Source organism: Lissotriton vulgaris, unplaced genomic scaffold (genome assembly GCF_964263255.1).
Source record: "Lissotriton vulgaris unplaced genomic scaffold, aLisVul1.2 SCAFFOLD_1581, whole genome shotgun sequence".
In the NCBI taxonomy this organism is placed as follows: Eukaryota; Metazoa; Chordata; class Amphibia; order Caudata; family Salamandridae; genus Lissotriton; species Lissotriton vulgaris.
Genome location: NW_028242962.1, coordinates 483,373 through 500,904, shown reverse-complemented (window position 1 = coordinate 500,904; position 17,532 = coordinate 483,373). Strand labels below are relative to the sequence as shown.

Sequence of the window (17,532 nt, the reverse complement as noted above, 5' to 3'; positions counted from 1 at the left end):
CCAGCCCAGCCACGTTCAGCCTCGAACGGCCACAGACGGCCCGCCCTTTGCCTGGGCTTAGCCCGGCTTCGCCCGCGTGCGTCCCGCGACGCGGGAACTCTGACCTCCTTTTGATGCGCTGCCTAGCGTGAAATCCTAGCGTGGGCGGCGTCAGTCGCCGGGAGCGCTTGGGGTAGTGGTCTCCCCCCTCGGCGGCAGCGCAGCAATGGCAGAGTGCAGCGGCGGTGGGGGAGAGCGGCAGGGAACTGTTGTGCGTGTGCTTGCGCCCCTCGCAACCTTGCAGCAACCACGGGAGCACTGGCGGAGTAGTAGCGGTGGCGAAGAGTCCCAGGTAAGGCGGAATCCGTCAGTAGCAAGGAGCACCCGCTCTGCAGCAGCTCTGACCTCCTTTTGATGCGCCGCCTGGCGCGAAATCCTAGAGTGGGCGGCGTCAGCCGCGGGGAGCGCTGGGGGTTGTGGTCTCCACCTCGGTGGCCGCGCACAGATGGCAGAGTGCAGCGGCGGAGACGTGAAGGGAACTGTTGTGCGTGTGCTCGCGCCCCTCGCAACAACCACTGGAGCACTGGCGGAGTAGTAGCGGTGGCGAAGGGTCCCGGGTAAGGCGGAGTCCGTCGGTAGCAAGGAGCACTCACTTGCACTCACTTACTGTGCTGCACCCTCACAACACCTTACTGCTCTAATATGGGATTTTAGCATCCGTAACAACCGCTGATAATTTACAAAAACATCCCAGAGTTTCTACCATACAGCGAGGGAGTTGTAGCCCTCAGTGGGACTAGGTTTTCCCACTAGGAGGAGAAGCCCATATGATGAAGCATGCCACCTATGGTGGGTAAGGGCATTCGTCCTGAAAGGGATTGCTCCCCTTTTGGGGTTTGTTAGAGACTTACATTCACCTCTTTATTCTTTCCTTTCCCATACTGATTTCAGACTGCCACAGACCCGAGAAGTATTTTGCGTTATGAATGTAATTTTAGGGAAATCATTTCTCACTAGGTCTCTAAACTCTATCCCTTGGACCCTCCTTCCGAGTTTCTTGTGTTATGAAGCTCAGATAGCTCCCTGCTGCCCCTATACTGGAATAAAAGGCCTGAAGACCTCATAACCTCAGTGTTAAGAATAAATCAGGAGGCAGCCTTTGTTATCGGTCCAGCTTGAATCTGATAAGCCACCTCACACCGGCACATTTCTGCTAGGAATGAAAGCAGACAACCTGCAGGTGCTGCTAAAAGTGTATAAAAATTACACTGGGGCGAGTTCAGCACATTTTTGTGGGGCCCAACTTCTTGGCAGGGTAGACGGCGTCCACCCGGTAAAAATTGTGGGTAGACACCCTCAACTCGTGTGCACCCTCGACTTTTTTTTGTTGCATATTTTATATAGCGCGAACTCGACCCGAAGGTATTGGAGCGCTTTACATGAGCACCGTATTTACATTACACATTCAGGCACGGGAAGAAATAAAAGCAGGAGCGAAATCAGCGATTCGCTATACATGCGAAGGTATCCTTAAAGGAGAGGAGTTGGGTGAGGGGAAACTACTTTGAAAGGTCACTGCTGTGCAACAGGTGATTATAGCGAAGAAAAAGAGGTAGCAGGAGAACGGTCCAAGTAGGAACCATCCCGCCCCCTCATTCAAACGCCAGAACCCCGGTGCAACTCTTCCCTGAAGCACAAACACTTTTACAGCACAGACTCCCGAACCGAAACACATAGAACTACTCCTCCCAGAAACCTCCGGCGGAAGTGCGTCACAACACGTGACGAGTTCCTCCAGCTGCTGACACAGTGCGCGCGTAATTTGGTAGGAGAACCCGGCGTTGCCCACCTTGCCAGTGCATCGCCAGGCATTGCTGCTCCCCCCAAGAAACCGAGGTGACCGCCCCACGCCGACATGTCGGGTCCTCGCACGGGGGAGGAGGAGTGGCCCAAAAGTCTCCCCCAGATGAAAGTGAGTAGTGAGAGGGTCTGACCCGGCAGAGGAGGGGCTAATGATAAAGGCGGGGCTTGCGGATAAAACAAAGTTGCATGGGAGAGGGCTTTCAAAACTTTGCCATGCCCAGTACAAGTATTGTTAAACGTCTACGGTTAAAATGTGAGATATTGATAGATAACTGCTTGCAGTGGCTGCAATGTGACCTTCTGTGCTCGAACTATATCTTCATTTGCTACAGGGAATATGTAGTTTATTTGGCAACAGTGTATCTGTATACCAGTTTACATGCCTTACTGTTATAGTCATCCGCCGACAACGATTATGTCTTCTGAAAGCCAATTTCCTAGATTATAAAACATGAAACAAAACACTTTAGAAAACAAAGCAATATGTGTTTTTAGAATTCTTTGCCGTGCACTAGCGTTTGCGTATTCTCAAGGCCTACTATTCATTAACTAATGGCAACGTGTAAATCTAATAGTTTTGCACGCAAAATGGCAATCCAGGTAACCCCCCTCCCCCCCAAAGATGTTATTTGGAGGTATATGATTGTATTTCCTTCTTTGCATCAGTAAGCTCCTACCCCCACCCCAGCACTTCATTAGAATGGAATGGAAATTTTTTGTGAATAAAAAAAAATCACCCTTCCACCCCCTTTTTCTTTAACCCCTTTTGAGTGTACTCTGTAACTCTTGTGTAAAACGTTTACTGCAGTAAGGTGAAATGCTACTTAAAAAATATGAGAGCATTAACAACAGTCTGTTACTTTGACACAGCCATATATGTACAATTCTGAAAAATCTGGCAGTTAGTAAAAGCTGTTTGTAGTCTGGACTGCTGGAATTAATGCGACAACGAGTACCCAGTTGTATTGTTGATTGGATTATGTGGTAAAGAAAACAATTTATGCAGCATTATGTGGCACATTCTGTTGTAGTTTTGTGTCACTATTTTATCTTTTTAATACACATTAATACTGTTTTGGCAAATTATTCACTTTTTTAGCACCAGTTTAACACCTGAACTCCGCAATCAAGTAACGAAAGATTAACCTTTGCAAAGGGTCTGTTACTGCGTATTAGTAAGTTTTAGTAGGTTGCTCTTTTTGAAGTAAAAATATATATTTTCTTTACATCTTCAAATTCTGCAGCAGTTGTGTTATGAGGCCAGTGTGATATGGCTTTAGTTATGCAGAAAGTGCCACAAATGCAGAATTGCATCATTCCATTACCCCTACATACAATATATAATTACAGACTACCTTTATTTAGACTAGTGAACTTTTTGAAACAGAAGCGGAATAATGACTGTATTCTTATTGGTGAAAATTAGTTATGAGTGTTCAGTTGTAGAAAAAAATAGGTTCATTATGATTAGCAATCCAGGTATCTAGAGAGCTATGCAGCCCAGGTTGTGGTTGAAGGAGCCGGGTTCCAAGTTCTAGATTCAATCTGGAACCTCGAGGCAATGGTACTTTTTTTCTGCAGGAGAGTCTAGGAGGGAGATAAAACATTAGCAGATCATTCATTTCAGTTCGATTTGACTATGACTTCTAAGAATCACAGGCACCCAATCACGTTTTAGTAGGCTTATTACAAGGCCAAAAATAGCTGGACATACAAGCACCTCAAGATAAGGGTGTAAAGATACTTTGGGACTAAGACAAAGCCAAATATGCGAATTAAGTTCAGGCAGTGCAAAATGATCAATTAGAGAATCAGGATACAAAAGATAAGGAAGAACACGTCCTGGTTCACCTTCATCGAAAGTCCGTAAAAGAAAGTTTTTTTCTGTCCTAACACTAACGTGACATCCCTACTTAGCTTTTCCCAAGGGAAGATTCATTAAGGTGCCAGCATATGAAGTCCTTCTAAGAAGTCTCCCTAAATGGGTCGGGTCAAGTAGCATAAAGCCACTTAGGCAGAGCTTATTCTAAGATGCTCTTCCTCTCGGGCAAAGTAGAAGTTCCCTCTGGCCACTTTTCCCGCTTACAATACACCAATACCAAAGGAAATGGTCCCAAATCCTTTACAGCATCACACCATCCCTTCAGGCCACCTTCTCACAGGTAACTTTACACTGGGCAAGGATACACGGGTTGATGGGGGACAGACCTCCCTCCTGATCCTCCTAGACCTCACGGCTGCCTTCGATACCCTATCCCCCTCGGTATTAACATCTCGACTGAGGGAGATTGGGGTCCGGGGGGCGGCCCTGGGACTCCTTTCCTCTTTTCTCGATCATAGAGAGCAAAGGGTGATGCTGGGTCCGTTTCTATCTCCATCCCTGTCTGTGCAATGTGGGGTCCCTCAAGGGTCAGCGCTTAGTCCTACCCTTTTTAACATCTATGTGACCCCTTGCCAGACTTATTAGATCTTTCGGGATGGAGGTAGTCTCCTATGCGGATGACACCCAGATCCTCGTCTCTCTCTCCCAGTCAGTTACGTTGACTGCCACCAACTTTAGATCTTGCATGGAGGCAGTCGGCCAATGGATGATTCACAATTCATTGAAACTGAACGGGGAGAAGACCGAGGTGATGGTGTTTGGAGGAAAGGAGGAGATCTGGTCTGCTGAGTGGTGGCCGGATTCACTGGGTGCCTGCCCCGATCCCACCTCCTTAGCTAAAAATCTGGGGGTTATGATCGATCCTACCCTTAGCATGTGCCAACAAGTCAACAGGACTGTATCGACCTGTTGGGGGATCATCCATATACTAAGAAAAATCAGGCACTATCTTTCTCTTGTGGCAAGAAAGCAATTGGCCGTCGCCCTCCTGGGCTCTCGTCTGGACTATTGCAATGCGCTGTATGCTGGACTGAATAAAAGTCAGCTACAGCGCCTGCAGGTGGTCCAGAACGCAGCAGCCAGATTTGTTCTCGATCTACCACGACGTGCCTCTGCCACCGATGCCCGGAAGCAGCTTCACTGGCTTCCCGTCGTGGACCGTATCCTCTTTAAGTCCATGTGTATGGTCTATAAGGCCTTAGCTAAAACCAGCCCTACTGGCATTGGATCTATTCTGTCTCACTATAATCCTGGCAGGAACCTCCGTTCCTCATACAAACTTCTTCTTTCTGTGCCCCGTGTCCGGAAGACCAGATGGTGGGGTAAGGCTTTCTCCAATCTTGCCCCAAAATGGTGGAATGCTCTCCCTCTTGAAGTAAGGTCTCTCCCCACTCTCCAAGCTTTTAGATCTGCCTTAAAGACCCACCTCTTTGTACGCGCATACCTGTAGTGGTGCTCTGCAAATTCTGATCTTTTTTGATAGGCGCCTTGACACCTTCGGGTTTAGTTTGCGCGATACAAATTGCATAATAAATAAATAAATAAGGATGCTCACAAGCCTCTGTAGGATGACCTTGATTCCCGGGCTCACTCCAATGAGAAAGTACAACACTTCTCAACTATCGGTATCAACGCTCAATGTATCCTCTTCTCCTCCTCTCCTAACTCCTAAAACAGAAGACATAATTCTATGCTAACAAGGATGATTCTTGCACCTGCAACAGAAACGTGAGAAATAACAAAATCCAACATCCACATGGAATTTAACTGTTTAATTCTAATGCGAGAGCTTCCAGGGAAAATACATTTCAGGCCTACATAAATCGGGCAACATAAGAAAATGGCACACAGGCACATCAAAGACGTAAAATTGTCCAGGCCAGTGCTTTTCTTTACAGAAAAGTAGAAAGGCTTTTTATTACACATCAAAACGTAATTTCTGCACAAACTAAGGCCAGTCAGGCACAGGTTTCAAATACTGGTGATACAGGATTGTAATAACAGAGAAAATGACATGGCAAGTGTTGAGATGAGAATGTCCTGCATGATACCCAGCAAAGTACTCCTGCCCTGAGTGCCTGACTTCTGGCAACTCTGGTATCTTGATTTTTATTTCAGTCCCCTGGTCGAGCTAATCTAGCTTGGACGCAGAAGCCAGGGCCTCCTCTGCAAAATGCAAGGTTCAGGACCTATCACGTGATCTGAAGTGGCGCATCAAATTTGCTATCCCTGTCTTGGGTTTAGCACATAAAGCAGTGGTGTCAGTTTACTGTGTTTTATGATCTCCTAGTCAACCAGACTTTTTTATTTGTGCCAGTGAGGGTGTGGCCTATAGACTTGTGTAACATTCAGCTCTTATGTGAAAATCGGGAGTAAAACTGCAGGGGTGTGGAATTTAATAAAATATCTACTTGTCCATAGGGCAGGTTGCTTCATAAATCTGCTTGTCCTGTAACCAAATGCACTTGTTCCTTTAGTGCAGAGGTCTTCAAACTTTTGTAGGTTGAGCCCCCCCTGCTTAATTTTTTTAAATGTCGGGCCCCCCCACCACCTGACAAATTTCTGCAATCTGGTACACTATATAATTGATCGCCACCCGCGTGTCCTGGACCATATCCGGTAAATAATGTTCAACGCAATAAGAGTTTAGTTAACTGTACGTTTGTGAGTGGGTGTGGTTAAATCACAGAGGCTTATTACACAGCTCAAAACAAAATTTTCCAAGATAAAATGTGCGTAAATTGTTTTTACTAGGATGCTTTGTTTTACAAATGACAGTTTTATAATAACACCACGAACATTAATGTGATGGGTGTGCCTGTTTTTCACCACAGAGACGGTCAATCTGCGGATGGATTTTTGCCACTGCCATCCTCAGGTTGTGTTCCACATCCAGTCTTGAACGGTACTTGGTCTTTAGTACCGCAAGTGCTGAGAACCCAATCTCACATAAATAGGACGAGCTGAAAGGCAAGAGAGTTTTGATGGCAGTTTCTTGCAAAGCTGAATATTCTGCAGAAATTTTCAGCCAAAACTCTCCCAGTGAGACTTTGCTGAAATGCATCTGCAGAGTGCGGTCACTTTGGAGATCAATCAGTTCTTCCTGCATACGGATTGGGAGATGGCTTGTCACCTCTGCCAGAAATGGTTGAAAGACCCAGTCATTGAAGTGATCGTTGTCCTCCGGAAAATACTTCTGCAAACTGTCCCTGAGAGAAGTCAGATGCTTTTTTATTACCTCAGCAACACTTGGAAGTTCATATTCAGTCTCCGCAAGAGCATCTACTAAACATGGAAACTGCTCAAACAGGCCTTCTTCAACTAGTCTTCTCCATAATTCAAGCTTGTTGTTGAATGCAGTTATTCTTTTATTCATGTTAAAGGGAGTCATGTCAGCTCCTTGCAGAGACAGATTCAGGGCATTTAATTTCTCAAAAATGTCAGCAAGGTATGCTAGAAGTACAAGCCAGCGGGGATTGCATAGTTGTTCTGCTTTGCCGGGGTCCAAACACAGAAGAAACTGCCGTACTTCATTCCTTAATTCAAAGATGCGAGACAGCACTTTGCCCCGGGATAGCCACCGCACTTCTGTATGAAACAGCAAGCCATCATGCTCAGCTCCCATTTCTGCACATAAAATTGCAAACAGACGAGCTCTTGTGGGATGGGTCTTTATAAAATGTACTATTTTTACGGCAGAATTCAGCACATCCTCTAGTTCGCTGTCCATGTTTCGAACAGCAAGGGCTTCCCGGTGTATCATACAGTGGGTCCAAAGAATATGTGGAGCCACTTTCAATACGTTAGCTTTTAGGCCAGCCCTAGCACCACACATTGAAGGAGCACCATCTGTGCAGATTCCAACACAGTTATCCCATTTTAAGCCATGGATATTCAGGAAGTCATTGATCATGGCAAACAAATCGGATCCTGTTGCCCGCCCCTTGATTGGCTTGCAAAATAAAAAATCTTCTAATACAAGTGTTTCATAACAGTAACGAACATATGCAATTAAGTGGGCATCCTTTGAAACATCAGTTGCTTCATCCAGCTGTAAAGCAAACAAACTTGATTTCAACCTGGCTATGAGCTGTCCCTGGATATTTTCTGACATGTCAGCGATGCGGCTGCAAACTGTTGTATCTGAGATTGGTATACTTTTGAACTTCTCTGCTGCTTTTTCACCAAGCATTGTCCTAGCACGTCGAGCAATGCTGGGAGAATCACCTTTTCTCCATCTACAAAGGGCCTTTTGTTTTTGGCAATGTGGTATGCTACTTGGTATGAAGCTTTTAATGCATTTGCTGGAGTACTTGCCACATGTTTCACCGCTTCTTTCTGCTGGGTTATCTCCGTCAACTTCCTGGCAAAAAAATCTCTTCCTTTTCCTGCTAGAGACCCATGTTTTGTTTCAAAGTGCCGCCTTAGTTTGGTTGGCTTCAAGCTGTCGTTAGCTAAGATCACGCCACATATCACACACTGCGGTCTACTTTCTCCACTAACAACAATGCAGGTGAAACCAATATCCAAATAGGAGGAATCATATTTCCTTATTTTTGCAGCTTTTCTCTCTCTTACCCTAAGATACAAAATTTGAAGCTGCATGTTAATGAATAGTAAATGGCTGCAATGTTACAGCTGCAGGAGGTACAGGAGGTCTTTAACTTTGTAGTTGCAAAAAAACATCTTTTAAAAAAAATCTTATGTTTTAAATAAAATAAATTTGGATAAAAGCATAATTCTGTGGTAAGTGGCAAAAAAGTAATTCCAGCTCATCCAGCCTTTACGTAGGTGCTCCCAAAATTGCTGCTGTATGTATATACTGTATACCACCGATGAGGCTCTGGGAGTTACTTGTTCAAAGGTTAGTGAGGGCAAACTTCACCCCTGCCTCTTCACCCATCATACAAAGACAAATGCGTACCTTCTTATTCACTTCCTCAGATGTTTCTTCTGCTTGAATGGGAGTCCTCAGCCTAGCGACCAAGTATCTTTTTCCCTTGCAATGAAGAGAAAATGTTGAAGAAATATTACTTGCATGTTCTCAAGTTATTAGTTGACGTCCTGATGACTGGTAAGATCAACTTCAGGTCTTAGTTGTGGTTTTTTGACTGTTCGCTATGGGTGCAATATTACAGACGGACGGCCAGGGCAAAAGAGCACTGGGGAAAAACACGTAATCTACAGCATCAAAAAGTGTTCATACAACATGTGCAGCTGAAAGGCATCTGGAACAGAACAAGGAGGGCTCCTGGGATACTCCGTACTGCCACTCTATACCTTTTTGAAATTTGTATTCAAAATATAAAGCTAAATATGCCAAAGCTATGACTCCATTGGTTAAGATACGACCTTGATATATTGGGAAAAATCCCAGGCGGTTCAAAAAAAGCAGCCACTGAATTTTCAGCACGTATCTGTGCATACTTTGAATAGCAAATAGAAATAGAAAGCACTTTACATTGTGTTCTAGAGCTGCCTGAAAGATCTGTGACTGAAAGGAAACAATGACAGAAAAGTCACATTACAAATGAATACATACTTCGTTCTACATTCCCCAAATAATTACAAACAGATTTGGAATGGTGTAATTTAGCTTCTTTGCCAGAACCAGGCAACTGGGCATGAATGTGTCAGTTGTCTGTTTAATTTTGCCACGCATCCATTCTCAGAGGTGGACTGGACAGTGATGGAACCCTTCTGTTTTCTCGAAAGGCGGCCACCAACATAATAAGTGCAGGTGCCCAAACTTTTGCTTAGAAGCCCATGGCCCACGCTATCGGAGGTAGGAACGCAGAATACCAGGGCTGCATAGTCTTGCATCCAACCCATGCCTCTTTAATCCGCCACCCATCACTTCTTCACTCTTATCAGGTTCCTTTTCCATTCCTGCTTTCTCACTGTTTTTCCGCCTTTCTCCACACAAAAAAGGTCACATTCAGGCACAGGGGGATTAAGTGATTTGCCCAGATTCACAGGATGTGGGTGCGACCCTGAGGCTCGGACCTTTGTTTCCAGCACCAAAGTCAGCAATCTAGCTGGCGAGACACATACTCACCTTCTTTCCCCCTTGTGTGTTTTTGTCTCTTTCTCGGGGTAACACTCTTTTGGGGGAAAATAAGTGCTGGTCCCTAAAAATAAGTGCTACTAGGCCCCACCTGCAAGCGCCAGTTCAAATTAAGCACTGGGCAGGCACATTTTAAGGGCACCAATAATGTGAAGGAGACAGGCCACTGCCAGACATGTTTGACTTCAGCAGACCCTGCATCACTGACTTCACAGAGAAATCCATTCTCAGACTGCTTGCTGCCACCAGCGTTCAAGTGCAAGGAAGCCTCGCTCGTGTACCCCCCGCCCCCCTCTGACTTCGCGCTATGTACAGTACACACAAAAACGGCCGGAACACCCCCCCCCCCGCTGACTTCGCGCTATGTACAGTACACCTCCTCCAGAGACACCTCCAAAAGTAATTCACGTCCTCTTGCTATTTGTGAGGAAGACTTCCAACTACTGATAATTTCTACTTTCCATGAAAATTCTTGGGAGTTCACGAAAGCCATATAGCTGCACTTAATGCAAGGACCTATACCATGGGTGCACTTTTGAGACTTTCTTTATTAATTGGGCCACTAATTTGGTCTGCCGTTGACCATGCTCTTTTGCGTTTATTAAAATTCTGTCTCCACTGTGATAGCATTCTGCTCTTTCACAAGGAGTATATCGGCACACAAAGTAGGTTTGTTCAGTGCCGGTAACTACTGTGGCAGTGTGTACTTTTTGAGGCCAAAAAACAATTTTCCTTTGAAAATGTTTGAAATAATGGTGAGGGGCTGGCAACTCCCACACCAATAAGGTTTTAGAAAAACCATGCCAAAACAAGCCACACATTGACAAAACTAAAAAGATGACCACTAATTTCAGACCTGCTGACTTTGCCAATGCTCGTTTATTTTTGTTTCCCATAATCTTATTAGAACTGGTTACACTGATTTTCGATTATGAATATTTTTGGGAAATACTGCATGCATCAGCACGTTACGAAATGATGCTGCACAGAAATGGTACCTGAAATTTACAGTAGTTTAGCTTAATGTTTTTTTCCTGCTTTAAGCTTGTGTAACTTTTTTTGCAATGTGGAATTTAAGGGATAGATAAGGGAGCCTTTATATCGTTTGATGGGATTAGTTTGCAGGCATTTTCGGGAATCATTTGACAATAAGCACGTAATGAAATTAGGGGAGTTTAACTCATATTATCAATCATTATGAATTCTGCGGGCAAAACGTCGATCACGGGGTGAACTTTAGCCTCAAACATATACTGTTGATATATAGTGCATAGGATGTTAATATGATGAACACATATCATTTCAAGATGTAGCCTAATAATTGTGTTTTTAAATTTGTAGTTTTAACCCCTGACAAAGTGCCATGAAAGGCACGAAATGCATTGGGTGAAAAAGATTGAATCAAGGAGAATCTATGTAGCATTCCATGCTATAGAACAAGGGTCGTCAAGGCATGTCTAAAGCGTTAAGGATTTCATGTTAACATAGTGCTTCCCAAATGTGACTGAATAACCATGACTAATGTTAAACATGGAAAGACGAAAATGGAAATAAACAACACTGATAAATTGGATCAACTCCTGGCATCTTTGTTATGCTCCTAAAGCTGTGCGTCCGGAGTGGGGTGCAAACCCGCCCCCACGTTCTCAAGTGATTTCTTAAATTTTTTATGAACATTTTCTTTTGAAAGCAAAGAATCATCATTCTTGCTTTCAAGCTTCTGCAAAAATTTGCATCAAGTCAGAGAGCATTCTAGGAGCATTATACAAAGCCTCATATTGCTAAACTTAAAAAATGTGTGTACACATTTTTATACTGGAACCACTGTCAGTAGTGCAGTCACAGCTTACAACATTTACTTAGAGCGCTCACCCTAATAATAAAGGTTTTCAATTAATGAACCATTAATACAAGGTTGAACAGCATTTACATACATACAAATTATTACCTTAACTGCAGACAGTGCCATTCCCTGATCCATAATGTGGTACTGCAAACTAGCAGCCAAAGGGTTTGTGCTGCAGGGGGTTGAGCCTACTTGTCCCAAGGACAAAATACACATGAAAACTTGTTGTCCTTGACCTCAAACAATATGTCCTGTGCATCTGGCTATAGGAATTCCACATCCCTGAAAACTGGTTGTGTGTGTTTAGTATTGAAGCCAGGGTGGCTCATTCGAGATGCCCCTGGTTTAACAAGGCACAAGATGAAGGATGAGGATAGCTTCCCAAGACTAGCTGGAGAACGGAAATCCAAATACTACAGTGAGGAGGAGGTCGCCTTTAGGAATTCCACAGAATTCTGTTAGCAAGGGACTGGTGATTAGTTCTTATTGAGCACTACCAGTTTGGTTGATGGTATGGTTAAGGTCCTGGCGGCACTGCATTATCTCTTGCTCAGGGTGAGGATGTTTCTAGGTCGGACCTGACATTTTACGTGTGCCTGATTGCTGTGCATTAAGGATGACGACAACCAGGTGCAGAAATCTCACACTTCATTGGCCCATGCTGTGGGTGATCCAGATTGAAGACATTTCCAGTTCTACCCACTGTTGGAAGCATCACTTTACGCAAAGACTTTGGAGCATCCCAAGAAAGATATTTAAAAGAGAATTACCCTAAACAGTTTCTGAAGTTTGGGACTATGGATCTAAACCTACAGAGGCTATGCTTGGAATCCAATCCAGCCCACTTGGTTCCAGTTTCAGGTTCTTCAGGACCAAGGAAGATGATGCTGTGTGAAGTACTGGAAGAGCTTCTGTGTAACCTGGGCATATGTCTACCTGAGAGCCAGTCTCCGAGAGGTGAGGGGACATCATCCTTAGTCTGCCTTTCTATTTGAACAGTGAGGGTCTGCCTGGTGTCTAGAAGCCTGCTTGCCAACTAAGAGATGAAAGGAGTGTGCCAAGATGTGAGAGAGACTGCCAATGAGGAGCAGTCTAGCATGCTTGTGGCAGGGGGAACACCCATCGAAAGCAGACTGCCTGAGAGAAAGCAAAACCAGGAGTTATCCAAGCTACAGAAGGTCTTCTGGTCTCTCTCTTTGGTTCCTGTTGAGAAATCCACTTGTATAATGAGAAGGTACAGTCCACCCAATGTAGTGGATGGCCATCTTTAGTGCAACTCTCATGATGAATGTGCAGAGTTATATGAAAGGCGGAAAAGCAGAGTTTTCAACTTCTTCCTGAAGCAATTAATTTGTGTCAGACCTCCGGATTGGCTTAGGGAATTTGTCAGCCTTGGCCCCATCTCCATGTTTGCCATTTATAGATTCTTTGGGAGATCAGGTGTGCAGTTGCTGATTGTAAAGACTTGCGATGTATAAGGTGGGGTTCACATTTCTGCGAGTAACTTGGGCCTCAGCTTCTGTACGGTTTCTTTGCTGTGCAGATGATGTTGAATTTAATTCTCACTTCCAGCAAGATCCATGTATGCACGGTGAGGACAGATTTAATGTAACTCCCTGTAATTTCAGGCCCATTTTGGCAGCTTGGTTTTCAGACCCACAGTTTTTTCTGGAGTCACGTAGATGATATTATAATCAAAATGTCCTCCATCAGGGCTGAGGACAGCTTTGCTCATTGATCCATTCAGAGGAAACAATTTTTCCAGGATTTTCCAATTTCTTTACCAATATATTTCACCTGTTGGTTGACCCACAGACGTAATCACAGATCTTCCATTTCTACATCCATTTTTAACTACATATGGTTGTTGGTGATTCCTTGCCTCTTTTTTACATCCTACAAATCCAAAAGCTATAATTTCCAGCCTATTTCTTAATCTCCACCCGTTGCTTCCTATCACCTGAAAGTATGAGCACCCTGTCTCGTAAATGTTTATTGTAGAATACCACTCTGTTCTCTCAAATATTTCTTGACAATTCGCTGTCTCTGATTTGAACTAATTCCATGCTACTGGAGCAAATATTTTCAAAGTTCAGTACTTGCTCGCCTATTCCTTCAATTTAGTCTCACTGCAGCCACTTCCTCAGTCAAGAGATTTGTGTCAATACAAGCAAAATAATTGCATAATTTTGTACCATATGTCTGTTCTCTGCAGATACCACTTTCACATAAAACAATATTGTTATAGTTTTCCTTGAAGTTTCTCCTTTCTCTATTTTTGTTTGATCCTTATTTTTCAAAACTCTTAACTTACTGTTCTCATGTGCCTTAACTGTAGATAGGTTTCTCAGTAGGTTGTTTCAAGTTTCTAAAATTAAGGAGAAGTCTTGTCCATGTTTTTATTTTGGAATTCCTATGTCATAATGCAGGGTGGGTTCGGACCTCAGTTTAATTCTTAACAGCAATCTCCCTGTGTAGCAAATTGGGTTACTGGTTGAGGGTGGTGGAACCCTACTCGTACAGCAACCATAATCCTTCTCAGGGTAAAACAAAGGCAATTCCCAAATTAGCCTGTGCTCTATCCTCTGGTAGCTTGGCGCACAGCAGGCAGGCTTAACTTAGAGACAATGTGTAAAGTATTTATGCTGTATTTCAACTGGCATAACAAAAGCAAAATCCCCACTCCAATTTAGAAAAGTATAGTAAACTTGTGACCAGGCAGACGAAGCGGCTGGCTCCAGAGCGCGGGGCTCGCGATTTAATCGCCAGCGGCAGCTCAGTTCGGCATCATGTGACTCTGGGCAATAGCTTACTTAAGCTCCCCATCGGCCCCCAGGACCTGGATACCTATAGGGGAGATAAGTCGCACCTTACAGATCTGGACTCATAAAAAGTAATAATTTATTTCACACCAAAATGAAAAAATCCAATCAGAAATGGAGCCAACTGTGGTGGGCTGGTCACGCCGAAACGGGCAAAGTCACAAATTCCGGCTGACTTCGATGATGATGGGGCCGAACACAGGGACCCAATTAGGCCAGCTGAGCAAAGTACCTAAAATCCTGTTTTTGGAGCATTTCAAGGTCCTGGGTCAAGCATGCGTTGCACAGCTACGGTTTCGATACGGAGTGGTGAGGAGATCCACCACGCTGCATTTGTTCTGTCCAAAAGACAGACCATGGCTGGGCTGGCAGCCTTCAGGCCCACTACCAAGGGTCCCAGGACTGCTATGGCACCACTTGGGGGGCAGGAATACCAGCAGGTCAAATCCAGGTACGGGATTCAAGGTGGTTGGAGCCTTTTCTGTCCCTGAGGCTCTGATCAGGATGCCAGCTAACTAGCCCATGGAGTCACTCTGGTGGTCCTGGGTTCAAGGTGCAGGTCCAGTCCTCATCACTCAGGCGGCAGAGCAGCAGAGTAGCAGCGCAGTTGAGTAATAGTCCTTGTAGCAGAACAGCACAGCAGTCCTTCGGAGTCTTCCACCAGTTCTGCGGTGTACTGAAGAGTTGGAAGTCTCTAGAGGGTTCCACCTTCAGAGTTGTTTGGTATTTTCTTCCTCCTTCTATGATCCCAGCTTGTCTGTGGACACAGTAGGCTGGTTTGAAACCCTTTGTGCAATCTTTGCAATGTGCAACTGTGGTAGGGGAGACCTCCTCCCCCTCCTCAAGTCTGAGATGGTCCATCCTGAAAACACCTATCCCTCCTTTGTCTCATTGTCTGGGAGCAATACCCAAAGACTAACTGACTGCTACACGTAGCCATGTGACCCAGGATACAGGCTGCAGGCACCAAATGGGTAGGACAAAAAAAATGCAATTCTTTATAGAGACCGAACATGAAATTCAGCTGTCACCCCTAGGGTAGGCCCTGAAAGGCCTGTAGCATAGCATACAGTTTATTTAAAGGCCTGTAGCGTAGGATACCGTTTATTTAAAAGGTTGGACATACACTTTTAAGTTGTACATCTATCAATCAGTCAGGAGTTTGTATAGTGTAGCTACCCACCCGCGAGGGTCTCAAGGCGCTGAGGGGGGTTGCTGATCCGTCTGGGCTTGGAAGTTCAGTCGAAGCGCCAGGTCTTGAGATCCTTCCTGAATTGGGTCAGTGACGAGGATTGCCTGAGGTGGAGGGGCTACATTTCCTGGCAGTGCAAGCTCCTGAATTTGTTTAGCACCCCTTTTTGAGAAGGAACTCAGACTTAATTTTGTTTTTGTGTTTCAGCGTAAGGACCTCTGTTAGAAGAGCTTCTAACTCCTAAAACAAAGTAAACAAGCATTTACAATGCAATGGTTTTGCCGTTGTTAAAGTTAGAGCTATTGGCATTGCTCTTGACATTATTTTTATTTGTTTTTTTTAAAAACATAAATGGCATTGTCATTTACGATGCAACTAGCTTTATCTCTCACAAATGACACCCACAGAGAGCCCCCCCACACACACAGAGCCCCCCCACACACAGAGCCCCCCACACACACACCCACACAGAGCCCCCCACACACACAGCCACACAGAGCCCTCCACACACACCCACACAGAGCCCCCCACACACTGCGAGCCCCCCACACACTGCGAGCCCCCCCCACACACTGCAAGCTCCCCCACACACTGCGACCCCCATTTCAATAGATGTGTGATGCTTACCTGGTACTAAATTGGTCCCTGCATGGCTGAAAGGTTGAAATGGTGTAGGAGGCAAGGGGACAAATGTGAGCATGGAGAGAACGGAGTATAAGTTTGAGATTAGTGACTGGGTGAAAATAAAATCAGGAAGGACACAGGGTGGTCTTTCAAAATTAGATGGTCTATTTCAGGTAGAAAATGTCAGTAGGTTCTTTGTGTTCTTGAGGGGGGATAGGTCCAACCAGCACCATAATTGGACGTTTATTGTTTATACCCATTCACAACAGGCAACTAGGCAGGATGGTCGTCTCTGAGCCCAATCAGCAGTGAAGCAACAAGGTCCCTAAACCTCCGTAAAAGCATGTGTAACACTGAGGGGTCCTCCTCACCACACACAGGGCTTGATAGCACTTAATTAGTTCCATACTGACAATTATTGCCAGACCAAAAATGTGTTTAAAACAGTAACATACACACTTGATATCTAGGAGAGCTCACCGTGTAGCACTGCAGACCCCAATACTCATTTTTGCCTGCACACCCTAAAAACGACCACATACAACATGTATACACTTTACGCGTTTAATAGCAGTTGACTAGGAAGTTCAGAAAGCTTTTTACAAGCGAGTAGTCCGCCTGCTCACGCTTTTTCTGGGTTTTCCGCTGCTCGTGTTCGCATTTTTAACATGAAAAGCAAAAGGAAAAACACAAACAGACTCGATGGGCTACTCAACATATCTAATAATATACAACCGGATATTTGCGTGTCTAAAGTTAAAAAATGGGTTTTGGCAACTTCCAACTGAGCGAGGAGTGATGAAAGTTTGGGTGAATTACAGAAATAATTCTGAGAGTACTGTCACTTATCCACACCATAAGCGTCATCTTCAGACTATTCAAGCTATTAAGCACCAATTCTGAAGAGCAACCAATCTGCTGCTAGCTGAATAGCCAGAACTGTATGGAGGTGTCAGACAACGTTAACGGGCATTGGCAATGTAGGGCGAAGGATAAATCAGGTAGGCGAACCACTTTGGTAAACATTGCGAAAGGTCGACATGCAGATGGGACAGCTACCCTTCGAGAGAGCAAGGTTGACGACGGGGAAACCCTCCTTGGGAGAGGGCATGTGTGAAGATGACGTGTAGTGAAAACCCCGTCGTGGAATTAAAATTACGTTGCACAGAAAAAGAAAGAAACATTACGTACCTAAACACGTTTCAACAACCAACATTATACAAACAAGCATTTACAATGCAACGGAGGGGGGGCGGA

The 17,532-nt window shown here is 44.7% G+C and overlaps 1 protein-coding gene across 1 annotated transcript in view; it reads left to right on the top strand.

Moving 5' to 3' along the window:
* Positions 1 to 1,739: 1,739 nt before the first annotated feature.
* Positions 1,740 to 17,532, top strand: part of RAD18 (RAD18 E3 ubiquitin protein ligase) — a 431,063-nt gene continuing 415,270 nt past the window's right edge. Inside the window, exon 1 of the mRNA XM_086948442.1 lies at positions 1,740 to 1,951. Coding sequence (XP_086804568.1) covers positions 1,895 to 1,951 — 57 coding nt within the window. The 5' untranslated portion in view covers positions 1,740 to 1,894. The remainder of the gene's footprint in view (positions 1,952 to 17,532) is intronic.